The sequence below is a fragment of the Pristiophorus japonicus genome, chromosome 22 (genome assembly GCF_044704955.1).
Source record: "Pristiophorus japonicus isolate sPriJap1 chromosome 22, sPriJap1.hap1, whole genome shotgun sequence".
NCBI lineage: Eukaryota > Metazoa > Chordata > Chondrichthyes > Pristiophoridae > Pristiophorus > Pristiophorus japonicus.
In genome coordinates this window covers 12,018,710-12,045,879 of record NC_091998.1, presented here as the reverse complement: position 1 = coordinate 12,045,879, position 27,170 = coordinate 12,018,710, and the positions used below count along the sequence as shown (strand labels likewise).

The window sequence follows — 27,170 nt, the reverse complement described above, 5'->3', positions numbered from 1 at the left end:
GTCCTGAATGGCCGGCACCTGATCCCAATACTGGCTTCCCATTTCAATTGTTTTCTTTCACTGTGAGAGTAAATCTTTTCCCTCCTTCTCTCTCTCCCCCCATCTCCGCAACAACAAAGCAACAATGGGACAACATGTTCTCTACACGCTCGGCAAACATGGGCTCTCTGCACTTCCGGGACCACACTTCAAATAATGAAACATCTGATTGGTATTCTCACCTTCACTTGTGTCCTTGTTCGACCACTTCTTCAAAACACGCTCTCTTCCCCCGTTCAAAGAGCGGTGACAATGAAGGCATTCCTGCTTACCGATTGACCGATGGCTCAATGCTAAATGTCACATTAATAAAAGGGGGTGGGAGGAGAGACCGAGAGGGTATGGAGAGTAGAACACGTCCTCACAGTGTCAGCTGTGGGCTCAGTGGGTGTCACTCTCATTTCTGAGTCAGAAGGTCGTGGGTCCAGAGACTTCAGCACAAAAACAAATTCTAAGTTGACACTCCCAGTGCAGTGCTGAGGGAGTGCTGCACTGTTGGAGGTGCTGTCTTTCAGATAAGATGTTAAACTGAGGCCCTGTCTGCCCCCTCGGGTGGAAGTAAAAGATCCCATGGTACTATTTCGAAGAAGAGCAGGGGGAGTTATCCCTGGTATCCTGGCCAATATTTATCCCTCAATCAACAAAAAAACAGATTATCTGGTCATTATCACATTGCTGTTTGGACTGTGACCCCTGGGTCTAGACTCTCCAGCCAAGGGAAACAATCCCTCAGCATCTACTCTGCCAAGCCCTCCATGAATGTTATACTTTTCAATGAGATCACCTCTCATTATCCTAACCTCCAGAGAATATAGGCCCATTGTACTCAATCTCTCCTCATACGACAGCCATTTCGTCCCAGGAATCTAGTCTGGTGAACCTTTGTTGTACCCCCCTCTCAGGCAAGTACCTGTATATCCTTCCTTGATTAAGGAGACCAAAACTGTATGCAGTACTCCATGTGTGGTCTCACCAAGGGCCTATATAATTGCAGCAATACTTCCTTACTCTTTTAATCCAATCCCCATGCAATAAAGGCTAACATTACATTTGCCTTCCTAATTGCTTGCTGTACCTGCATGCTAACGTTCTGTGATTCGTGTACAAGAACTCCTAAATCCCTCTGCATATTTATCCTAAGCAATGATATGGGTGATTCGGTTGTGTGTATGTACTGTAATATATTTTAAATCTTATATCTGCACACACTTTCTGTCTGTAAAACCTTATTTCCTGCTGTTGCATTTTTATCACACATTTTTGTGCCGGCATTTTATCCATTATAAGCAGCTGTGCCCACATTAATAATGGAAACTGCATATCCATGCAGTACTGAGGGAGTGCTGAACTGTCGGAGGTGCCATTTTTTGGATGAGACGTTCAACCGTGGCTCCGTCTGCCCCCTCGGGTGCATGGAAAAGATCCACCTATTTGAAGAAGAGCAGGGCAGTTATCCCCGGTGTCCTGGTCAATATTTATCCTTCAACCTTTAGCATCACTGTACTGCGTGCAGTTCTGGTCGACGTATTATAGGAAGGACGTGATTGCACTAGAGAGGGTGCAGAGGAGATTTACTAGGATGCTGGCTGGAATGGAGAATCTTAGTTATGAGGACAGATTGGATAGGCTGGGTTTGTTCTCATTGGAACCGAGGAGGTTGAGAGGAGACCTCATTGAGGTGTACAAAATATTGAGGGGCCTAGACATAGTGGACAGTAAGGGCCTATTTCCATTGGTGGAGGGGGCTATTATGAGGGGACATAGTTTTAAGGTGGTTGGTGGAAGGTTTAGAGGGGTTTTGAGGGGAGGCTTCTTACGCAGAGGGTTGTAGGGATCTGGAACTCGCTGCCTGGAAGAGTGGTGGATGCAGAAACCCTCACCACTTTTAAGAGATGGTTGGATGGGCACTTGAAGTGCCATAACCTGCAGGGTTACGGAGCTACAGCTGGTAATTGGGATTAGACTGGATAACTTCTTGTTGGCCGGCACAGATATAATGGTAAGTACTGCAGTGAATCGAATACGGCCAGGATGATCTCCTGAACTAGTGTCGATCGCCTGGATGGGTCGGAGAAGAATTTTCCCAGAATTTTTTTTCCTAAATTGGCCTGGTTTTTGCCTCTCTCAGGGGATCACATGGCTCCGGTTGGGGTGGAGTGCAGAATGTTTCAGTGCAAGGGGTGTCGCAGTTGTGTGAGGCGGACTGGTTGGGCTGGGTGCTCTTTACCTTTCCGCCATTGTTCATTGTTCATAGGTTTATATGTAACCTTCAGGGCTGCTGACCGAGGGCCGTGCGGCTCTTTGTCGGCCGGCGCGGACACGATGGGCCGAAATGGCCTCCTCCTGCGCTGTAAATTTCTATGTTTCTATCACTAAAACAGATTATCTGGTCATTTACCTCATTGCTGTTTGTGGGAGCTTGCTGTGCGCAAACTAGCTAAAACCTTCGATGTATTTTTTGGAATTTTGTTGTCATTTGATTCTTGCACGGGTCTCTCTCTCCAAAGGGAGCCTATGGTTTTCTGTCATGTGTGTGACAGCCATGGCTCAGTGGGTAGCATCCTCCCCTCGCAGTCAGAAGGTTGTGGGTTCAAGTCCCACTCCAGGAACTCGAGTGCAAAAATCTAGCCTGACACTCTCGCGCAGTGCCGAGGGAGTGCTGCACTGTCGGAGGTGCCATCTTTCGGATGAAATGCTGAGATTAAATCGAGGCCCTGTCTGCCCTCTCAGGTGGACGTAAAAAAAATCCCATGGCACTATTTTGAAGAAGAGCAGGGGGAGTTATCCCCAGTGTGCTGGCTAATATTTATCCCTCAATCAAAATCAGTAAAGAAGACTATCTGGCCATTATCACATTGCTGTTTGTGGGAGCTTGCGGTGCGCAAATTGGCTGCTGCGTTTCCTACATTACAACAGTGACTACATTCCAAAAAGTACTTCATTGGCTGTAAGTAGCTTTGGGACATCTGGTGGTCGTGAAAGGCGCTATACAAATGCAAGTCTGTCATTCTTTTCTCTATACACCCCGACCACTATTGTGGCTTTTACTGCATTCAGGAATTGACCCGTGTTGACCACTCACCCTTAAAAAAAGAAACGAAAGACTTGCATTTACACAGCGTATTTCACAACATCGGGATGTCCCAAAGCACTTTACCGCCAATGAAGTACTTTTGACATGTAGTCACTGTTATACCTGTAGAAGTAATTTTAAAATATCCTCTTGGTGTTCAGGACATCCTATTCCTCCACTATTTGCAGGGATTGCAATAATTGTATTGGTTAGATCTTAAAATGCAGACTGGGTTTCAAAAGAATCTCTATTCATAGACAGAGGACACAGTCTGATGTGCCAGACCTACAAGAAAATATTGAGAGGCATTTTGTCACAACTGCTCATGATCATTTTCATATTGCAATGAAAGAAAATAACGAAAGACAGACTTGCATTTCTATAGCGACTTTCACGACCTCAGGATGTCCCTAAATGCGTTACAGGCAATGAAGAACTTTTGAGGTGCAGTCACTGTTGCAATGTGTGCATTAATCAGTTGCGCTCCTCAGTCCCACTGCTGAAGTGAAATATTAGCCAGAGAGATTGTGAACTGTTTATTTTCTCTCGTACGCTTCAAATGAAACCTTTGTAACAATGAGCCGAAAGATCAGATCTGGCTTGTCTCTTAAACAGGCTTAGATTTATGCAGATTTATAAATGATTATTGTGAATATAGATTCTGCTTTTTATTTCAACAAGTTTTACTGGCTGATCTCCCACAACATTAAGTAGGTTGGAGGTTACTCTGCTTATACCTGTAATAACACAAGCATAACATATAACAGGCAATGTATTATTCTGCTGCTCAGGTGAAGTCGTATTTAACCTGATCTGTGCCTTTAAGGCCTACAAAATGTAATTGATGTCAGGAGGCATGACTTGCGCTTGATTATACGTCAATTGCTGTTACTGAGTAAAGTTGGGCTGTAGCTTGGCAGTAGCTTATAAATCCCTGACTCCCATCCGCTTGGATAGAGATCCGGTTTCCAACATCGGAAGAAGCTAACAGCGATTTTTTTTCTCTCTTTTAAATATTTTAATTAAGATCCTATTGATGGGGCAAACTGTGGTGATTTATATTGTTTCATGGTAAGTTTGGGCAAGTTTGACACAAACTTTGATTATGTGACACTTTCAAGCCTGACGAACATAAAACTTCTACATGGATAGTTAATTTTCTTCCTGTGGCATCTTGTGAAGAAATCTTTATATTCCCCCCCCCCCAAAAATCTCAATGTCCACGTGGTGACCTAAATGGAAACTGGTGAAAGTGTTTGAAAACGCATTAGCTTTCTGAGTCCTTGCCCTTCAGACGTTGTCTTTTTAACACCTACGTTTGTGTCTGTTTATTTGGCAGGCCCGGCCCAAGGGAGAAGGGCTGACCCCCTACCAGGGAAAGAAACGCTGCTTCGGTGAATACAAGTGCCCCAAGTGTAAACGGAAATGGATGAGCGGTAACTCCTGGGCCAACATGGGCCAAGAATGCATCAAGTGCCACATCAACGTTTACCCCCACAAGCAGGTACTGCACCTCTCCGCATCCAGCCATTAATATAAGAACATAAGAAATAGGAGCAGGAGTAGGCCATATGGCCCCTCGAGCCTGCTCCACCATTCAATAAGATCATGGCTGATCAGATCATGGACTCAGTTACCGGCCCGCTCCCCATAACCCATTATCCCCCTATCGTTTAAGAAACTGTCTATTTCTGTCTTAAATTTATTCAATGTCCCAGCTTCCACAGCTCTCTGGGGTAGCGACTCCACAAATTTACAACCCTCTGACAGAAGAAATTTCTCCTCATCTCAGTTTTAAATGGGCAGCCCCTTATTCTAAGATTATGCCCTCTAGTTCTAGTCTCCCCCATCAGTGGAAACATCCTCTCTGCATCCACCTTGTCAAGCCCCCTCATGATTTTATACGTTTCGATAAGATCACCTCTCATTCTTCTGAATTCCAATGAGTAGAGGCCCAACCTACTCAACCTTTCCTCATTAGATATCACCAAGCAACTGGCCGACCTCACTCCCTTAACACCAGTTCGGCTTTTCAAGCTTTGCAATGCATTTGCTTCATGAGTACTTTGCTTAAGAATTCATAGCAACACATTGCTATTAAGAATTAGTTGGTTTATTAGCAAAAGTTTAACAATCACACTACACATTACCAGTTCATCCACCAGGCTCACAACCACCTGCCTCATCGTGGATCCCACGAACCCAACTGGCTGGGGTTTTATTGAGTCTTGTGAACATCACGTGACTGGCTAAGCCACTCCCAACTCAACAGAAGAGCATATTCTTCTTCTAAGGCCAGTCCCTGGAGTCGAGGATGACTTGCTTCCACACTAATGAGTTCTCAGCTGACCAATGCGGGATCGACAGACTCTGTCACAGGTGTGGCAGTCGGTGGTTGGAGGGACGGGTGGGTGGGGTGCTTGGGTTGTCGTGCGCTCCTTCCGCTGTTTGTGCTTGGCTTCCATGTGCTCCCCGAGAAGAGACTCGACGTGTTCGGCACCTTCCCGATGCTTCTCCACTTTGAGCGCTCTTGGGCCAGGGATTCCCAGGTGTCGGTGGGGATGTTGCACTTTTTCAAGGAGGCTTTACACTACACGTTCCTTCCGCTACTTACATTGATTTAACGCAATTGAGTGGGCCACCACAGAAGAGTAGGTTTAGAAGAATTAAAGATGGGAAAATGGCACAAAAAAAGAAAGACTTGCATTGCTTATAGCGCCATTCATGACCTTAGGATGTCCCAAAGCGCTTTACAGCCAATGAAGTACTTTTTGGAGTGTGGTCACTGTTGTAATGTAGGAAACGTGGCAGCCAATTTGCACACAGCAAGCTCCCACAAGCAGCAATGTGATAATGACTAGAGAATCTGCTTTAGTGATGTTGATTGAGGGATAAATATTAGCCAGGACACCAGGGAGTATTTCCCCTGCTCTTTGAATAATGCCAAGGGATCTTTTACGACCACCTGAGAGAGTAGATTAGTTTAACGTCTCATCCGAAAGGCAACACCTTCGACAGTGCAGCACTCCCCTGGGAGTGTCAGCCTAGATTTTTGTGCTCAAGTCTCTGGAGTGGGACTTGAACCCACAACCTTCTGACTCAGTGCTGCCCACTGAGCCACAGCTGATAACTCGAGTGGAAGGGTGCAGATAGTGTGGAACAATTTAAACGGGGGATTTGGATAGATTTTTCAGTGAGTGGGATATCGAGGGGTATCTTGGTTAGACCACACTTGGAGTACTGCGTACAGTTCTGGTCACCATATTATAAAAAGGATATAGAGGCACTGGAGAGGGGGCAGAGAAGATTTACAAGGATGATAACAGAACTGCGAGGGTATAGCTATCAGGAAAGTATGAACAGTCTGGGTCTCTTTTCTCTTGAAAAGAGAAGGCTGAATGCTGACCTAATAGAGCCCCATAAGATTATGAAAGGTTTTGATAGAGTAAACAGAGAGAGAATGTTTCCACTTGTGGGGAAGAACAAAACTAGAGGCCATCAATATAAGATAGTCACCATTAATCCAATAGAGAATTCAGAAGAAACTTCTTTACCCAGAGAGAGGCGAGAATGTGGAACTCGCTACGACAGGGAGTGGTTAAAGCGAATAGTATCGATGCATTTAAGGGGAGGCTGGACAAGCATATGAGGGAGAAGGGAATAGAGGGTTATGCTGATAGATTTAGATGAGGAAAGACGGGAGGAGGCTCGAGTGGAGCATAAACGCCGGCACGGACTGGTTGGGCCAAATGGCCTGTTTCTGTGCCGTATATTTTTCATGTCATTTATTCATTTCAACATTCAGAAAAACTTCTCACTTTAGAGTTGCCTTACTTTCCTCTACGCGCTGTATATTCGATGTAATGCTGTTGGCACCAGACAAATGGACTTCTGAGTATTTTCTGTCCCTCCATCTGCCACATGATCCTCAACATGCTGAGTTCTTGACCTCAAGGAATCAGGCATTTTCCTGACTCGGGGGTGGGGAGGGGATAGGTGGACATGGAAGGCAGCCAGTTACCCGAGTTAGTCTGGCGCACTTTCCAGGATGCATTGGCAGGGATGTAGGACCAGGTGAGCGGTCCTCTCGCTTGCAGCTGGTGTAAGGCACTGCAAGAAGCCGAGGAAGCAGCTATCTTTCGAAATCCCCACAAACCGAAGCAATAGTCGGGCTCGCTGACCGATTCTGACAATGTATTGACATCAGAAGCAAAGACCAAGCAGCCAGTCCCCAAGTTGGTGCACTCGTTACAGGGTAGATGTCCAATACTGGAGACGACTTGCTCAATAAGTGTGAGAGACACCTGGTGGTACAGAAATATACGGCAACTTTTTAGTCTGATTACATTGCACAAACGTGATAACACAATCCACAGCATCCAACCATTATCTCCAAGGAAATCGTTGTTAAATATCCTGTAATGAAGTACAACGTACCACATGGGAAGAAATTCCGACTCGAGAGACAAAAGTCCTGCCCTACTCCGAGATTGTGCTCCTGAACAAAGAGGGAGCTTGACTCTGAATCATCAATCAATCTTTAAATACAACAACAACTTGCATTTAGATAGTGCCTTTTACATACTAAAGACCTTCACAGGAGTGACAAAATTTGACACCAAACCACTTAATAAAATATTACAACAGGCGACTAAAAGCTTGGTCCAAAAGGTATGTTTTAAGGAGCGTTATAAAGGAGGAGAGAGAGGCGGAGAGGTTTAGGGAGAGAATTCCAGCGCTTGGGGCTTGAATATTAAGCACATAGGAGAAGGAGGAGGCCATTCAGCTCATCGAGCCTGCTCCACCATTCAATGTGATCTTGGCTGATCTGCAACCTAACTCCATAGACCTGCCATTGGGCCATGCACCTTAATCCTTTAGCACCATTTTCTGGTGTTCAGGTAAATGGAAGTGTTGAAGAACTGGGTGTTTTGTTGGCATTGAATCTTCATCGCACCCTTTACATTTAGAAATAGCAGAGCGGATATTCCGCGTTTTCACTTGTGGCGTGAGACTGCCCCCACCCCCACCTCTCCCCCCCCCACCCCCTGCCCGGAAACTGTCGCTGCGATTCCTGAAATTGTTTGTTCCCGCGTTTCGACGGGCAGAAGTTTGTGGGCAGCGCACCGCCAGTTTTCCTTTAAGCACTCGCAGCGCGTGAGGTACTTCATAAGAAATAGGAGCAGGAGTCGGCCATACGGCCCCTCGAGCCTGCTCCGCCATTTAATACGATCATGGCCGATCTGATCATGGACTCGGGTCCACTTTCCTGCCTGCTCCCCATAACTCTTCAATCCCTTATCGGTTAAGAAACTGTCTATTTCTGTCTTAAATTTATTCAATGACCCAGCTTCCACAGCTCTCTGAAGCAGCAAATTCCACAGATTTACAACCCTTTGAGAGAAGAAATTTCTCCTCATCTCAGTTTTAAATGGGCGGCCCCTTATTCTAAGATTATGCCCCCTAGTTCTAGTCTCCCCCATCAGTGGAAACATCCTCTCTGCATCCGCCTTGTCAAGCCCCCTCATAATCTTATACGTTTCGATAAGATCACTTCTCATTTTTCTGAATTCCAATGAGTAGAGGCCCAACCTCCTCAACCTTTCCTCATAAGTCAACCCCCTCATCCCCGGAATCAACCTAGTGACCCTTCTCTGAACTGCCTCCAAAGCAAATATATCCTTTCGTAAATATGGAAACCAAAACTGCACGCAGTATTCCAGGTGTGGCCTCACCTGTACAAGACTGCCCTGCTTTTATACTCCATCCCCTTTGCTCACAGGAGGCCCGACTCCAAATATCTCCTCTAACAATGTCAACTTGAGAGCCAAACCAGAACACTAACGGGGGGGGGGGGGGGGGGGTTTAAGCTTAGCTCGTTAACTGAAGAAAGACTTGGGTAAACACTCAAAGTGACTCAATGCAAACTGCCTGTCTGAAAATATCTGGCCTGCTCACTTTTAAGACAAATAAAACTCTGTTTCAGAGGAAGTTGGAGTCGTGTGCAGAATTTTCTTTCATTTATTTCCTGTGGCTCTACGTTGCAGATGATCAGCAGTTTCTCTGCTCAATGAGTAGCTGTTTACAGATGTCCCACTGTGTCTCAGAGGTGACGAGGTGGCAGTGAGCCGGGAGTGGAGATGAGGGAACGATTCCCACCTCCACTGCAAGGATTTTTTTTTAAAGTTTGGACGTTGACCTTCCCAGTGACGGGGAAGTAAATGATTTTGATTGCTTCCTGCAAAATAAATAATTAATGTTTTCCTCACTAACTGCGAGTACATAAATAAATTTGTTCCCATACTTGCATACATAAATAAATCAGTGGGTCGTTAAACTCTCAGGTGGACGTAAAAGATCCCATGGCACTATTTGAAGGAGTTCTCCCCGGTGTCCTGGGGCCAATATTTATCCCTCAATCAACATCACAAAAACAGATTATCTGGTCATTATCACATTGCGGTGTGCGCGAGCTTGCTGTGCACAAATTGGCGAGCGCTTTTCCTACATTACGACAGTGGCTACACTCCAAAAAGTACTTCATTGGCGATAAAGCGCTTTGGAATGTCCTGAGGTTGTGAAATGCGCTATATAAATGCAAGTCTTTCTTTCTTTAAAATGGTTGAGCAGCCCTTCACCTTAGGGTGTGGGTTTTCTTAGTGAACGGCAAGAAGTGCATTGCACTTTACGCATTTTCATTTAAGTGTGTCAGTTGTGGCTCAGTGAGTAGCACACTTGCCTCTGAGTCAGAAGACTGTGGGTTCAAGACCCACTCCGGAGTCTTGAGCACATAAATCTAGTCTGCCACAGCAGTGCAGTGCTGAGGGAGTGCTGCACTGTCGGAGGTGCCGTCTTTTGGATGAGACGTTAAACCGAGGCCCCGTCTGCTCTCTCAGGTGGATGTAAAAGATCCCACGGCACTATTTCAAAGAGCAGGGGGAGTTATCCCCGGTGTCCTGGCCAATATTTAACTCTCAATCAACATAACAAAAAAAACAGATTATCTGGTCTTTATCACATTGTGGGAGCTTGCTTGTGCACAAATTGGCTTTCGCGTTTCCTAATTTTCAACAGTGACTACACTCCAAAAAGTACTTCATTGGCTGTAAAGTGCTTTGAGACGTCCGGTGGTCGGTGAAAGGCGCTATATAAATGCAAGTCTTTCTTTCTTTTTCTTATTCTTTAACCAACAATACCGACAGCAATACGAAAGAAAGAACTTGCATTTATATAGCACCTTTCACAACCTCAGGATGTAGCAGAGAGCTTCACAGCCAATAAAAAGTACCGGTACTTGTGAAGTGTAGTCACTGATGTAATGTAGGGAAACGTGACAGCTAATTTGTGCACAGCAAGCTCCCACAAACAGCAATGATATAAACGACCAGATCATCTATTTTAAATTATATGAAAGTAAGTACATCAGACACATGTGGCACAGAAATTTGCAAATGCAATGGCCTACTGCGATAGACAAAAATATCTGCTATGTGGAAGGTGATAGACAGATATCGACATTCAGTTGCACTTCATCCTTGTGATTCAGGGTGACCTTTGTGACCACAATCTTCACCATTGCTCACTCATGAGCGAACTGTCCACGTTACTGAAGTAAGATATTAAATAAGGTTTGATCCTGTCATGTATGTACATGCTGTTTGTAGCCACCAGATGGTGTCATTGTTGGAGGCCACTGAGCAGCACGCACATGGTGCTGCTCTGGTATAAAAGGCCAGCAATTTTGAGTCAGGCACTAAATAAAGCAGAAGCAAGGTCAGACCTTGCTTAGTTAAACAGTACTCAGTTTGAACCTTTACTGCATACATAACAGATCCCTTTTTACAAAGAAGCTGAAAACACCTTTGGATATATCTTGTGTGTGACTGCAAGTGAGCAATGGAGAAGATTGTTGTACAAAATGTACAATGTCATCCAAAATCACAAGGGTGAACTGCAACATGTAACCAGGGGCCATAGATTTAAAGTAATTGGTAGAATTAGAGGAGAGTTGAGTCGAACTTTTTTCACCCAGGAGGTCTGGAACTCATTACCTGAAAAGGTGGTAGAGGCAGAAACCCTCATTGCATTTAAAAAGTAATGGGATGTGCACTCAAAGTGCTGCAACCTACAGGGCTACGGACCAAGAGCTGGAAAGTGGGATTAGGCTGGGTAGCTCTTTTTCGGCCGGCGGGAACACAATGGGCCGAATGGCCTCCTTCTGTGCCGTAAATGTCTACGATTCCGTGATGCACCTTAAAAGTTTATGTAATTTCCTTTGCTTTTTATGGATTTATAGTCCTGTGTGTTGTATTTTTCCCCGACGCACCAGCAGCTTGCTTGTGCTCTCGTGCACTGTGCTATTTATTGGGTAGGGTATGAATACATGGCTTGTAGAGCACCAGACCAGCACTTTCTTGATTTCAGCTGACATTTGGGAGGAAACGGGGGGGACGTGTAAAAGGGGGCCAGGTATTTTCCCTGTGTAACAGAGGGAAGTGGGGCAGGGAAGTTGACATAAGCACACACTGAGCGCCATTGACAGAAGCCGAGATGCAGATCATCTGCCGTTTGACCTCAGCTGGGCTTCGGTGTGTGGCACGAGGAGCAGGGGGGATGCAGGGTAGGTGAAGAATCAGCAACACTGAGACCAGCAAGTGCTTATAACAAGCTACCAAATGCACAAATCTGGGATCAATTAGGAACAATGAAAAGAATTGCAGGGCAAGGCAAAATGAGCGGGAATAAAACATGCAGCGATTTCTGTTAAAATGGCATCACTGTGATATGCAAAACATTGTTGTACCTGTATCAATGTGCTTTTAAATAATGAGGAAAATGTAGCACGGTAACATCACCGGCATAACCAGAGCTCTTTAAGAGCCTTGCTAGGAAGGCTCGATTGTACTTTAAAGGAATTGAATGTAATGGAGAAATATTTTAAACAGAGGTACTCGACAGTTTAATGATCCTGCAAGAATGCAAGCCATGTTCAGAATGCTTCTGCTAACACAATTGCCGTTTAGAATAATTGAGTCCTATTTCATGAAGGACTAGTGTTATTTCTTATCTGGGCTGTTTTACGCCTCGAGAAGATTCTTGCAGATGGTGAACACTTTCAGTTATGTAGGCCCTTTTCACAAAACCCAAGGCAACCAACAGCAGCCGGTACTTTTGTACAACAACAACCTGTATTTATATAGCACCTTTAACGTAGTAGAACCCCCCCCCCCCAAGGCGCATCACAGGAGCGTTAGCAACCAAAATTTGACACCGAGCCACATAAAGAGATATTAGGGCAGGTGACCAAAAGCTTGGTCAAAGATGTAGGTTTTAAGGAGCATCTTAAAGGAGGAAAGAGAGAGAGGTAGAGAGGTTTAGGGAGGGAGTTCTAAGGGAAACGAAAGACTATAATTGCAATCATGCAATATAATGAGAGCCTCAGCAAGTGGATCAAATGATTGATGTGCCTTTTCACGTAACAAGAAGGCCAAAGACTTTACAGGGAGACTTGGAGGACTAGAGCAGGAAGATGGCAGGGTTGGAGAGTGGAATTAGGGGAAGTAAATGAAGGGCTTGTCCGAGCAGTAGGTGTTGAGGTTTATGAGGGTGGGGAGAGATGTGGCTGGGCTGGAGGTTTTAGTAAGAGAATTATAGAGTACATCATTATCATCAACATCGGCAGTCCCTCTAAAATTGAGTTCTCAGGTGGATGTACAGTCCAATGTTGGAATTACAGTCTCTGTCACAAGTGTGACAGACAGCAGTTGAAGGAAAGGGTGGGTGGGGAGTTTGGTTTGCCGCACGCTCCTTCCGCTGCCTGTGCTTGATTTCTGCATGCTCTCGGCGACGAGACTCGAGGTGCTCAGCGCCCTCCCGGATGCTCTTCCTCCACTGAGGGCGGTCTTGGGCCAAGGACTCCCAGCTGCCAGTGGGAGTGTTATACTTTATCAAGGAAGCTTTGAGGGTGTCCTTGAAGCGTTTCCTTTTCCCACCTGGGCCTCACTTGCCGTTTGGGAGTCTCGTGTCGAGCATGCAGACGATGCGGCCCGCCCAACGGAGCTAATCGAGTACGGTCAGTGTTTAGATGCTGGGGATGTTGGCCTGGGCGAGGACACTGACATTGGTGCATCTGTCCTCCCAGTGGATTTGCAAGATCTTGCGGAGGCAGCGCTGGTGATACTTCTCCAGCGCTTTGAGGTGTCTGCTGTACAGTACCCAGTGCGGAGCATACAGGAATGATGGCTGGAGGCTCTAACAACAATGGTGGAACGGAGGGAAAGATGAAGAGATGCACAGTAGAAGAATAGAGGGTGCACCCTGGGACATAGGGTTGCGAATTTGCAGAGGTGAGGATGTGGGATGCCATGGAGGGATTTGAAAATGAGGAAGGGGAGTTTAAAATCACGCTGCAGGATGGGGAGCCAATGGAAGTATTCAAGGACAGAAGTGCAGGCCATATTAGAAAACAGTGGCAGGGTTCTGGATGAGTTGGAATTTATGGAAGGTAGAACTCAAGAACGTTAATGAGAAGGGCTCTGGAAAAATCAAACCATGGAGGAGAATCTCAGCAGTGGGAGCAAACGTGGTGAGTCAGTGATGTTACAAAGGTGAAACTAAGTGGTCTTGGCGATGAGCTGGACGTAGAGTTTGAAGCTCAGCTCAAGGTCAAGCAGAATAGCCATATTGTGCACCTTCAGCTTCACCCTGAGTGAGGGGGCAGGGGGGCAGGATTGGGCACCTGAGGTGCAAGATCTCTGGCAGGAGCTGAACAAGAAGGCTTCAGTCTTGCTCATTCACAAAATTGGGAAAGGGAAATAATCCTGGGCCCAGCATCGAGAAGCACCGGGTTCTCAAGATTGTATGAAATGTGACAAAGACTCCGTTGTAGGAACCAGCAAGCAAACAAACAAATCTTTATCATGGTTCTCCTCATGTGAACACAACAGGTCTTGTTGACAAGGCACCAGAATGTTCCAATGCAGCAGATTGTAAGTAATGGATACACTTCTGCATATTGGGTCTGAACCTATCACCAATAGACTGAGAGACAGCAACTTGCATTTATATAGCGCCTTTACAATAGTAAAATGTCCCAAGGCACGTGCCACATAAAATATTAAGGAGGAGAGAGAAGTTTAGGGAGGGAATACCAGAGACTTTTTTTTATTCAATCACGGGATGTGGGCGTCGCTGGCAAGCCCATCATTTATTGCCCCTCCCTAATTGCCCTTGAGTAGGTGGTGGTGAGCCACCTTCTTGAACCGCTGCAGTCCGTGTGGTGAATGTACTCCCACAGCGCTGTTAGGGAGGGACTGCCTGGATTTTGACCCAGCGACGATGAAGGAACGGTGATATATTTTCAAGTCAGGATGCTGTGTGACTTGGAGGGGAACGTGGAGGTGGTGGTCCAGACAGCTGGAGGCATGGCCACCAATGGCGGAGCAAAGAAAATAGGATATGCGCAAGAGCCCAGAATTGGAGGAGCTTTTATTCGTTCATGGGTTGTGGGCGTTGCTGGCTTAGGCCGGCATTTATTGCCCGTCCCTAATTGCCCTCGAGAAGGTGGTGGTGAGCCGCCGCCTTGAACCGCTGCGGTCCGTGTGGTGAAGGTGCTCCCACAGTGCTGTTCGGGAGGGAGTTCCAGGATTTTGACCCAGCGACGATAAATGAACAGCCGATGTATTTCCAAGTCAGGATGGTGTATGACTTGAAGGGAAACTTGGAGATGATGGTGTTCCCATGCGCCTGCTGCCCTTGTATTTCGCGGGTTTGGCTGGTGCTGTTGAAGAAGCGCAGAGATCTCGGAGGGTTGTTGGACTGGATGGGGTTACAGAGATAGGGAGGGGCGAGGCCGTGGAGGGATGAACAGAGAGAACATATTTCACTTGGTCAACAGGAAGAATCATCCGGGCATATTATCCAACCAGCGGACTGGTCCCACCCGTGCGGAACCTGGAGCCAGGAAATCTGCCTGGGCCATGTCTTTTCCGGGGTTCCGGCATCAAGCATTCTTCAGATTAGCCTTTTAGGCTGGCCCAGTGTGCTCTTGCACAAACACACCAGAGCTTAGCTTAAATATTTAAGTTAATATAAATAAGGATGGGACTGCAGTATGCAGTGTGCTTGCCTGCTTGGAGTAAGTTTGAAGGGAAACTCCATGACCAGTGGAACTCTTAAAGGGATAGACACTTTCTTTTGCAAAATTCTTTTTAATTTTCATTTAGCAGTAACGTTCACCATACCCCTCCTCCTTTCTTTCCATTCTCCATTTTGTTCTTTGTATTATTTAACATTTATTTTTAGGTTTTGTTTTGCATCGGAACACGCATGGAATGTTTGTATTGAAAAGAGCGGAATCTCTGCAAAGTTTACGGGAAAGTCACCTTTTAATTGGTGCTTTCACAAGGCTTCACCGGCACAGGAGCAGCTTGACTAAAGAGAACTATCGAGGAACTCTTCTGATGTGAACTTTCATGGGAGCTCTGGGAACTTTTTAAAAAAGGAGGGAGAGAGAAAACAGGGAATTATAGACCGGTTAGCCTGATGTCGGTAATAGGGAAAATGTTGGAATGAATTATTAAAGATGTAATAGCAGCGCATTTGGAAAGCTGTGACAGGATTGGTCCAAGTCAGCATGGATTTATGAAAGGGAAATCATGCTTGACAAATCTTCTGGAATTTTTTGAGGATGTAACTAGTAGAATGGATGAGGGAGAACCAGTGGATGTGGTGTATTGGACTTTCAAAAGGCTTTTGACAAAGTCCCACGCAAGAGATTAATGTGCAAAATTAAAGCATATGGTATTGGGTGTAATATATTGACATGGACAAAGAACTGGTTGACAGACAGGAAGCAAAGAGTAGGAATAAACGGGTCCTTTTCAGAATGGCAGGCAGTGACTAGTGGGGTACCGCAATGTTCAATGCTGGGACCCCAGCTATTTACAATATACATTAATGATTTAGACAATGGAATTGAATGTAATATCTCCAAGTTTGCAGATGACACTAAGCTGGGTGGCAGTGTGAGCTGTGAGGAGGATGCTAAGAGGCTGCAGGGTGATTTGGACAGGTTAGATGAGTGGGCAAATGCATGGCAGATGCAGTATAATGTAGATAAATGTGAGGTTATCCATTTTGGAGGCAAAAACAGGAAGGCAGAATATTATATGAATGGTGACAGATTAGGAAAAGGGGAGGTGCAACGAGATCTGAGTGTCATGGTACATCAGTCATTGAAAGTTGGCATGCAGGCACAGCAGGCGATGAAGAAGGCAAATGGCATGTTGGCCTTCATAGCAAGAGGATTTGAGTATAGGAGCAGGGAGCTATTACTGCAGGGCCTTGGTGAGGCCACACCTTGATAATTGTATACAGTTTTGGTCTCCTAATCTGAGGAAGGGCATTCTTGCTATTGAGGGAGTGCAGCGAAGGTTCACCAGACTGATTCCCGGGATGGCAGGACTGACGTATGAAGAAAGACTGGATCGACCAGGCTTATATTCACTGGAATTTAGAAGAATCAGAGGGGATCTCATAGAAACATATAAAATTCTGATGGGATTGAACAGATTAGATGCAGGAAGAATGTTCCCGATGTTGGGGAAGTCCAGAACCGGGGTCACTGTCTAAGGATAAGGGGTAAGCCATTTAGGATCGCGATGAGGAGAAACTTCTTCACTCTAAAGAGAATTGTGAACCTGTTAAATTCTCTACCACAGAAATTTGTTGAGGCCAGTTCGTTAGATATATTCAAAAGAGAGTTAGATGTGGACCTTACAGTAAAGGGATCAAGGGGTATGGGGAGAAGGCAGGAGTAGGGTACTGAATTTGCATGATCAACCATGATCATAATGAATGGTGGTGCAGGCTCGAAGTGCCAAATAGCCTATACCTGCACCTATTTTCTATGTTTCTATAAAAAGGCATCTAAGAGAACACTGCAGTGTTCGGTTGTGGTCTCCAGGTAACAATTAGAATGAATGACGGGACAGGTCTTAAAATGTCCCAAGATTATTTCATTGTTGAAATGGTACAAGCTGAACGAAGGTGTGCGCAGGAAATCAGCAAGCACCAGAGCATGTAGCAGACACGATGGCCCAAAGGGCCGTCTTCTGTTCTGTATGTCTCTAGGAGAGGCCCACACCCATCATTATTCTGTCAACCATTTCTAAAGGCCCTGCCTCATGTACTAGATGATGACCCTAGTGGTCTCTGGGTCAGCAAGGACTCGGTCTGACGCGTTTAATCTTGTGCGGGTATGGTTGTGTAGGTGTTATGGTGCTGGAGCAGCAACCGAAGGACTGCGAGTTCACATCCCATTGTGGCAAGTTGTGAAATAGAACTCAATAAATCTCGTCATCTGTGATCTGGAGCCAGAAAGCTGCTGGATTACTGGAAAACCCCAACTGGGTTTCCAAATATCCTTCAGGGAAGGGAACCTGCCACCCATATTGCACATAGCATGCACATGGCTGTGGGCAACGTTGCATTGTTGGCTTTTAATACCTTCTGAAGTTTCCTTGCAAGCCATGCAGGTGCATTCTGGAGGCGTGTGATGGGCGATAATTGCAGCCTTGGCTGGCAACATTACCCACATGCCACGAACAATTTTTTTTTTCAAAAGTTGTCTAGTTTGCAGATTTTCTCCCCAAACGGTAAATCAAACAAACTCTCTATATAGGAGGGGACGTTCGCCTTCATTTTCGGCGTTTTTCTCAGCGGTACAGCTATTCTTGGGAGAGAAACCGCCTGGAAAAAGTTTGCCCCCTTTACTTTTTAAAATGGTACCGCCCACATCTCGAGACGCCCGCCGGGAGCACACCGCCGAGAGAATCGCCGGGCTGTAAGTTTGGCCTCCACCGAAACCCATCCAGATTGCCGAGGGAACCGCCCTGTGAAAGCTGCTTAAACAGGGCGGTAGGTGGGTACTCGGCAAAGAAAGGTAAGTTAAAGGTTCTTTAATTATTTTTAAATTGTAAAACGGTGATTAGCTGTAAAACTATCTTGGGAATGTTTTTTAACTTTATTTTGATTTTAGTTAAAAAAAAAAATTGTTTTTAAGTTTTCCCCACTCCGTAGGCCCAAACGCAGCCTTGGAGTAAATCTTTGAAACATTTTTAAGAACCGCCTATTTCACCTAGTTTTGCCTTTGACCGCCGAGAAACTGCCGAAAATATTGGTGCAAGACCCATTTTCACAACGGACAATATTTTTGACCTTAATTATGGAAATTCTCGCCAGCGTTAGTTGCAGAACGTTAGCGGTTTTTCTGGGCAGCAATCGGGCGTTGAGGGGCTCTTGGGAAAGTCTAACCCAATGTATAGGGTTGTCGCTCCTGCCTTGTCTCTTCTATGGTCCCAGGAGCTTGAAACCATTGGATTTCAACACAGCTTTCAATGAACCCCATGTTGTACTTGAGCTTCTGGCCATCTTAACTAGGTATTTGTCTGGCTCTTAGCATTAAATGCTTTATCGAGTATTCTATTTCACATACATCTGGGGGGTGGAGAGGAATTATTCTCATCTCAAGTCTTACTGCAGGCTTGTAGTCATGTCCTCCAGTTATAAGCTTACGGGCCAAGTTAAATAACCTGTTTGCTTTAAAATTCTCATCCTAGTTTTCAAATCCCTCCATGGCCTCACCCCTCCCTATCCCTGTAACCTCTTCCAGCCCCACAACCCTCCAAGAACTCTGCGCTCCTCCAATTCTGGCCTCTTACGCATCCTCGATTTTCATCGCTCTGCCATTGGTGGCCGTGCCTTCAGCTGCCTTGGTCCTGAGCTCTGGAATTCCCTCCCTAAACCCCTCCGCCTCTCTACCTCTCTTTCCTCCTTTAAGACACTCCTTAAAATCTACCTCTTTGACCAACCCTGTCCTACTATCTCCTTATGTGGCTCGGTGTCAAATTTTGTTTGATAATGCTCTTGTGAGACGCCTTGGGACGTGTCACTAAGTTAAAGGCGCTATATAAATGCAAGTTGTTGTTGTTGCTTAGCCATTCCTCTGAACATTCTTTCCCGGCCCTTTCCTGCAGGTGATAACGGAATCTAGGAACAGGAGGAGGCCATTCAGCCCCTCGAGCCTGTTCTGACATCCAATGAGATCATGGCTGATCTGTATCTCAGCTCCATTTACCCGCCTTGGTTCCATGCTGCTCCGTTCACTGCCCTGCTCCCCTCCCCCACCGCCCCAACCAAAAAGCAAGTTGCTGAGTTGACAGGGTGGGCGTGGTGGGTATGACACTTCCCCCTCCTCCCTTCCCACTGCAGTGCGTTAGTACATCAACCCAATCCTTCGTTGTCCCTTCTCCAGCATCTGGGAATACTGTATTTTCCCCCCCAGCCCGCCTGGAATTCGATATGCTTTCTGACTAATATAAAATCAGCAGCTAGTTTCCCTGCAAAACATGAAATCTGTCTTCGCACTACGGCTGGGGAATAGCGGAATTCCAGGGGCCCTGCCTCTGCAGCACGACGAAGAAAATAGACTCCAGCAAACCAGTGTTATACAGTCGGCAGTTAATTAGTCAGTTCGATGTCCTCTGCTCAAACAGAAATTGGCCGTGTAAGTTTAAATGTGTTGCTGTACTTTAAAACAGCAAATGCAGCTCATCCACATTTGGCAGCCATTACTCGCCTAACATTTTGATGCATCAGCTGTCATAGGCTGTAAAAAAAACACCTCATGACCCCACTCACAAGCTGTTCATAAGTTCAAGCAATGAGGGTGATTAAGAAAAAATGTACGTAAACAGCTTAGCGACGAGGACGTTTAACAATCTAACCTTTCATTTCAATTGAATTTAGTTTAATTGGAAAAACGGAGCCACTTTCATGTGGCGTATCTGTGTTCCAGAGTCATAGGACCTATGGACCCACTGTCCTTCCGTACAGCAAATTGCTGATCTTATTGAGGGGAGATGGTGAGCCGAGGAAAGAAAGATGACTTCACCTGGTAATTCTCACTCCAGCCCCTGCTGGCTAGTTTTATAATAGCATTGACAAAGGCTGGAAAGTGTGGGGCACAGGGAGATTTGGAAAGTATAAAGGAGACAATTAGCTTGGAGGAAATGTCGCCCGCCAAAAAAAGAAATTTGCACGATGGGAAACGTGCATTTAAAAAGTTGCTTCATGAGGCTAATTTGTGTGCGCATAGGAGCTGAATTAGCAGATGAGGAACTTCTGGTGAGTGCCAGTGTTTTCAGGAAGCACCGTTGGCTGTCACCTTGATAGTCCATCCATTGATTGGAATGGACAGGAAACCAAGAACTGCCGACCTGCGATTTCTTGATCGGCGCCACCTAGGGGCCCCTGATTAAAGAATCAGCCCAAAGGTCAGGGACGTGACGGCAACAGTGAGAATTGGAGAGTTCTTCACCTTTGATGCCCGGTGCCAGCATTGAGAGTTCCCAGGTCAGGCGTATGCCCCGATACAGAACAAAACATCGTTCTGCACTGTCAACAATATAGACGAGGAGGAATTTCTTCACTCAAAGTTGTGAGTCTTTGGAATTCTCTTCCCCAGAGGGCTGTGGATGCTGAGTCTCTGAATATATATTCAAGGCTGAGATCGATAGATTTTTGGGGTCTCGGGGAATCGAGGGGTATGGAGATCGGGCGGGAAAGTGCAGTTGAGGTCGATGATCAGCCCTGATCTTATTGAATGGCGGAGCAGGCTCAAGGGGCCGAATGGCCGACTCCTGCCCCTATTTCTTATGTTCTTATGACCCCGCATCTCAAATAACTACTCTCCAGTGCACCAGTGCATATTTCTTCTTCCCTCACTCATCATTATCATAGGCGGTCCCTCATATCGAGGATGACTTGCTTCCACGCCAAAAAGAGATGAGTTCACAGACTTTTCAATGAAGGACCTAATATTTCAGGTCCCAAACTACATGATGAAGGGTGGGAAGATGCCTGTGTGTGGATTTTATTTAACATGTGGTGACCGTTGCACATCAGCCACCACACAGGCTTGACAGAGCTAGGTCTTGGTCCAGTGGCAAGGATTAACCAAGACGACTGGAGACCAGCTCTGTTGCATGGACCAAGTGCACGCACATATCGCAGTGTGAGCTGGTCCCATGCTGCCCCTGGGCCCTCGGCTCTTCGGCACAGCAGCCCCGACTTTCAAGGACCATCAGCAGGTCGGGGCCTTCAAAGTCCTCGCGAGCTATCCTGAGGCGTCAGAACGAGATTGTGCTTCCTGGCACTTTTGTGCCGTGAGCCTAAGTTGACTGGAGACTGCCTGGCGCCTGCCCAGGCTCAATTCACGTTGGAACCCCACAGCTGCCAGCGAGAGACAAGAGAGCCTTTGACACTATTCGCTTTGCATTGGATTGAAACCCAAGTCCTTCTGTTGAAAGGACAACTCCGTGATACCGCGGAGTCCTTCGAGATCTGCACATTGCACAACCCCTGCAATCCATAGTGTACTCCGAAAGGTTAACGGGGCTCCATCCTCGTAGACAACTGGACAATGTTGGGGACGGAAAACAAAACCCCATAATTGTGGTCACATAGTTTAACGAAAGCCTCAGCAAGTGTCCACGCCAGCTACTGAAGCAATCTGAATGACATCCATTTGTTGCTCAAAGGCATTTTTTCGAGAAAAATCTAACCCATTCAGGTCTACACAATAAAAACAATTTTGTTGCAAATTTGTAAGCTCCCCGGTAATTTTACTTTTGAGTAACATGAGTAGGAGACCATAAATGCTCCCAGTTCTTAAGCCGTGATTGAATGTCAATCAAGCTCTGGATTGTACAGCTTACTGGTAGCTAAATGATCATTAAAATGGATTTGAAACAATTGCCAGTCGGGACTGCTAATGCTGTACTTCAGTTTGGAAGAACTCCAGGCTTCAGCAGTGTGTTTTTTTTGCCAAGAGTAAAATCCAACAGGAAGTATAGTAGACGGGCTTAAATTAATTATTGAACAATTGAAGTATCGGGCACCAGTGTGTTGTGCCATGGACTGACGGGACGTAAGGATTTGTGGCTCACTGTGTTGTAAGTTTGCGATATCAGCTGTGCCGTCAGGGGACGCCTCGGTCCTCCACAGGGAGGAAAGGTCAAAGATCAAAGCATCTGGTTCAGTCCCTCACTCATCGTCAAGCCGTCAAACTCAAGATCAACAATAGCAGAGATTGTGCATTTGCTCCTTTTGTCATTTGATACAACCCCTTGGTGGAATCTCTTCTTATAGAAACCTTGTCCCAACTATAATGCCTGTCCAACAAGGACATGTTAATGCAATGCTTAAATCCATAATCCCCGGTGGATACACACCAGCCTATCTTCTCTCTCCGTCATCATCCACGTCAAAGCCTTCAGCCACTGCACCCATGCCCTCTGGAAGTCTCTTCCTAAAGCTGTTCATCTGGCTACCCCTCTCCCTCCCTTCAAAAGCCTCTTCAGAATCACACCTCTTTGACTATGTCTTTCGGATGAGACGTTAAACCAAGGCCCAGTCTGCCCTCTCAGGTGGACGTAAAAGATCCCATGGCGCTATTTCGAAGAAGAGCAGGGGAGTTATCCCCGGTGTCCTGGGGCCAATATTTATCCCTCAATCAACATAACAAAAACAGATTGTTTGGTCATTATCACTTTGCTGTTTGTGGGAGCTTGCTGTGCGCAAATTGGCTGCCGCATTTCCCACATTGCAACAGTGACTACACTCCAAAAGTACTTCATTAGCTGTAAAGCACTTTGAGACGTCCGGTGTTCGTGAAAGGCGCTATATAAATGCAAGTCTTTCTTTCTATGCTTCCCGTAACGAGTTCCTACTTCCTGTTGGGAGCACTTTGTTACATTTAAATGTAAAACAAAAGCGGTAAATGCTGGACCCATGCACAGCTCACTGGTGGAGAGAACAGACAGGTTAACGTTTCGGGCTGGGCCCCATCGTCGGAACTGGGCGATATTACAGATAAACTGCAATTAAACTGGAGCAGAACAAGGGGATGGGAGGGACACACAGGAAAAGAAAGAGAAAGACCTGTAAAGTGCTTAAGGGGAAGCCAGGAGATGGTTAACCGTCAGAAGTGATATAACCATGAGACACAATGAGAGAAATCAACGGCATTAATGAGACAGAGAGAGAATGTGTATGAATGACTTAAAGGGCTAAGGGGATAGGCTGATGGAATGGGAAGCACGAAAAACTGGCAAGGTAGAGCAGGCTCCAGAGGTCCAGGAGCCTAGCAGAAGAGAAAGGAATGTTCTACCAAAGGTATAGACCACTCTCCAGCATGGTGTTCCAACGGGGAGGAGGGAGAGGGGTAAAGGGTAAAAGAGGTCGGTCCCCAGCCCAACCCAGACACGGCTGACCTACATTGGCTCCCGGTTAAGCAACGCCGTAATTTCAAAATTCCCATCGTCATTTACAAATCCCTCCATGGCCTCGTCCCTCCCTATCTCTGTAATCTCCTTCAGCCTCACAGCCCCCCTCGATGTCTGTGCTCCTCAAATTCTGCCCTCTTGAGCATCTCTGATTATAATTGCTCAACCATTAGTGGCCGTGCCTTCAGCTGCATGGACCCCAAGCTCTGGAACTCCCTCCCTAAACCTCTCTAACTCTCTACCCCGCTTTGTTCCTTTAAGGCGCTCCTTAAAACCTACCTCTTTGAATAAGCTTTTGGTCATCTGTCATAATTTCTTCTTCTGTGGCTCGGTGTCAAATGTATTTGTTTTGTCTTCTAACACCTGGGATCTTTTACTATGTTAAAGGCGCTATATAAATACAAGTTGTTGTTGTCGAGGAAAGATAATCACCACAGGTAAATATCCAGGAAATTGAAATTTGGTAAAACTTCTTACTGGTCCCAAAGGTAATCGAGCAGAAACTGTTGGATAGCAATTCAACATTTGCGGGCTTGATTATTCAGCCGTGACTAGCTGCATTCCACAGAAGACATTTCCGTTTCCCAAGAGTGCTCTGGCCATCGTGCTACAAGGTCTAAGCGATCCTCTTTGCAGGGGAAGGTTTTCTTTGCGCACTGCGGGTAGCAAAGTTGTAAATACCTTTATAAAGAACCTTCGGCCCTTTCCACAACTTTGTAACTCTTCATCCTGCTGCATGCCAGAAGAGCCATTGGTCGTAGGGTTAAACTGTCCCCCCAGCCCACAATTGTTATGGTGAAGTTGTGTGCTCATTAAAAAAAAAGAGACAGCAGTACTTTAGGGCTGGTCCCCATTAAACGTTTCTAGTTCAGGTATGGGACAGTCGGGTGCGGAGCAAAGCTGTTTCTTCTCTGTCCCGATTATAATGTTAGCCGCACATTAAACACAAGCCATTTTCCCCTTTTCCATCCTTTTGGTATCTGTAGTGTGACTGCAACTTTAAGGCTGGGTTATACTAAACTCAGGTCACAAAGGATCCTCCTGCCTGTCTCAGTCGGATCTGACCCCAACTCTCCGAGATGAAAGGAGAAACTCACTACACCATCCAATTTCCCCTTACTCCACATTTTTATTATTCAGTATATTTCTTCCACTCTTAAGTGTTGTATAATATTTTATCCATTGAAGGGGTTGTCGTATGAAGAAAGATTGAGCAGGTTGGGCCTGTACTCATTGGAGTTTAGAAGAATGAGAGGGGATCTTATTGAAATGTATAAGATTATGAGGGGGCTTGACAGGGTAGATGCTGAGAGGATGTTTCTCCTCGTGGGGGAATCTAGAACTAGGGGGCATAGTTTCAGAATAAGGGGTTGCCCATGTAAAATGGAGATGAGGAGGAATTTCTTCTCAGAGGGTCGTGAATCTGTGGAATTCTCTGCTCCAGAGAGCTGGGGAAGCTGGGTCATTGAATATATTTAAGGCGGAGATAGACAGATTTTTGAGCGATAAGGGAGTCAAGGGTTATGGGGAACGGGCAGGGAAGTGGAGCTGAGTTCATGATCAGATCAGCCATGATCTTATTGAATGGTGGAGCAGACTCGAGGGGCCGAATGGCCGACTCCTGCTCATATTTTTTATGTTCTTAAGAAGTTTAAAGTCTTGATGCTTCTCCCTATGGGACTCTAGGGGAATCGAGGGTTATGGGGAGCGGCCGGGAAAGTGGAGTTGAGTCCATGATCAGATCAGCCATGATCTTATTGAATGGTGGAGCAGACTCGAGGGGCCGAATGGCCTACTCCTGCTCATATTTCTTACATTCTTATTATTGTCTATGTAACCTTGTCTGATTAATTAACATCCATTAACTTTCCAACCTCACTTCTCCCTTTACACCTTCTCTCCTGAAGGTGGTCATTTCTTCACCCTCCGGCACCTTAACCAAAAGGCAGTTGTTTATGTTTGAGCCTAACATTGTAAAACCATTACTTCCTTATTGTTCCAGTCCTATTGCTTCTGCAATATAATTCGGGCCATATTTTTCAATCCAACAGTTTAATAGAGATCACCAAATTGTATTACAGGTACAACCTCCGAAATCTGGAGTTCCAAAAACTGTAATGTTCCGAAAATCGGACACCGGTATTCTGATCAGTATTCTGCAAATAATCCCCTCCTCCCCCACAGGCACACACACACACACACGCCAAAAACAACATTTGCAAAAAACAAAAATTAAAAACTACAAAACATTCACAAGACACTTAACTATTGAATCGCTGCAAAAGAATTAAAAAGTAAAAACTTTAACTTGCCTTTTTTGCAGGCCTTCATACCTACTGTAGTTCCAAGGGCTGCAATGCGGCTTTTTCCCGGGCGTTTTTTTCCCCCAACTACGGGTGCGCTGCGAGCCAAATTTTGGGTCGTCGGGTTTCGTCTCCAAAATCTGGAAAAACCTAAAACTCGGCCCAGGTGTTTCCGATTCGGGACGTCTGGTTCTGTTCCGAAATCCAGAAAAACCCGAAAACGGGATGGCCTTGGCCCCGAGGTTTCTGGATTTTGGAGGTTGTGCCTGTACCCATTTACAGCTGTGTTATAATCTCCTGTCCCAACCTTATGCAGTTAAAACCGAGGCAAACTAAGCTCGGATCCAGCCTGGACTGATGGAGTCCAAATGATTACTCAGTCTTTGCAATTCATCCTCAGTGATATTTTATTGGATCAGCATAATAGATTGTAGCACCAAGAATCCCATTCTGCACTTACAAGGCCACAAGTGCTTCCTACAACTGAAGAATTCTAAAGGCATTGAGCCAAAGAGAAAGCAGTTTAGATCGTCCTCCAACCACTTCAAGCCATCACAAATCAAGCCTTCTGGTTCTAAATGTACAGCAGCAGATAAAAAAGTTCTTATTGGGCCCCGCTCACCCTGTGCTCACTGACCGACATTGGCTTTTGGTTAAACAACCTCGATTTCAAACCCCTCCATGGCCTCGCCCCTCCCTATCTCGGTAATCTCCTCCAGCCCCACAACCCCCCCGGGATATTTGCACTCCTCTAATTCCGCCCTCTTGAACATCCCTGATTATAATCGCTCCACTTTTGGTGGCCATGCCTTCAGCTGCCTAGGCCCCAAGCTCTGGAACTCCCTCCCTAAACCTCTCCACCTCTCTACCTCTCTTTTTTCCTTCAAGACGCTCCTTAAAACATACCTCTTTGCGCTAATTTCTACTTATGTGACTTGGTGTCAAATTTTTATCTCATAATACTCCTGTGAAGCACCTTGGGATGTTTCACTACATTAAAGACGGTATATAAATACAAGTTGTTGTTGAGTTTTGGAAACTCGGAGAAACTGATTAAATAGGGAAGCTCGATATTCCTGTAAACTTCAGTCAATAGATTAAATATGACAAGTTGGCAGCTCTGTCACTATTAAACAAAAGACTTGCATTTATCTAGCACCTTCAACGACCACTGGATGTCTCAAAGTGCTTTACAGCCAATGAAGTACTTTTCAAGTGCAGCCACTGATGTAATGTGGGAAAAACGGCAGCCAATTTGCGCACAGCAAGCTCCCACAAACAGCAATGTGATAATGACCAGACAATCTGTTTTTGTTATGTTGATTGAGGGATAAATATTGGTCCAGGACACCGGGGATAACTCCCCCTGCTCTTCTTCGAAATAGTGCCATGGGATCTTTCACATCC

At 45.8% G+C, this 27,170-nt stretch overlaps 1 protein-coding gene across 1 annotated transcript in view; it reads left to right on the top strand.

Moving 5' to 3' along the window:
* zcchc24 (zinc finger, CCHC domain containing 24) overlaps nucleotides 1–27,170 on the top strand; it is a 284,924-nt gene that overhangs the window by 216,424 nt on the left and 41,330 nt on the right. The window contains exon 3 of the mRNA XM_070865632.1: nucleotides 4,452–4,616. Within this exon, the coding sequence (XP_070721733.1) occupies nucleotides 4,452–4,616 (165 nt within the window). The remainder of the gene's footprint in view (nucleotides 1–4,451; nucleotides 4,617–27,170) is intronic.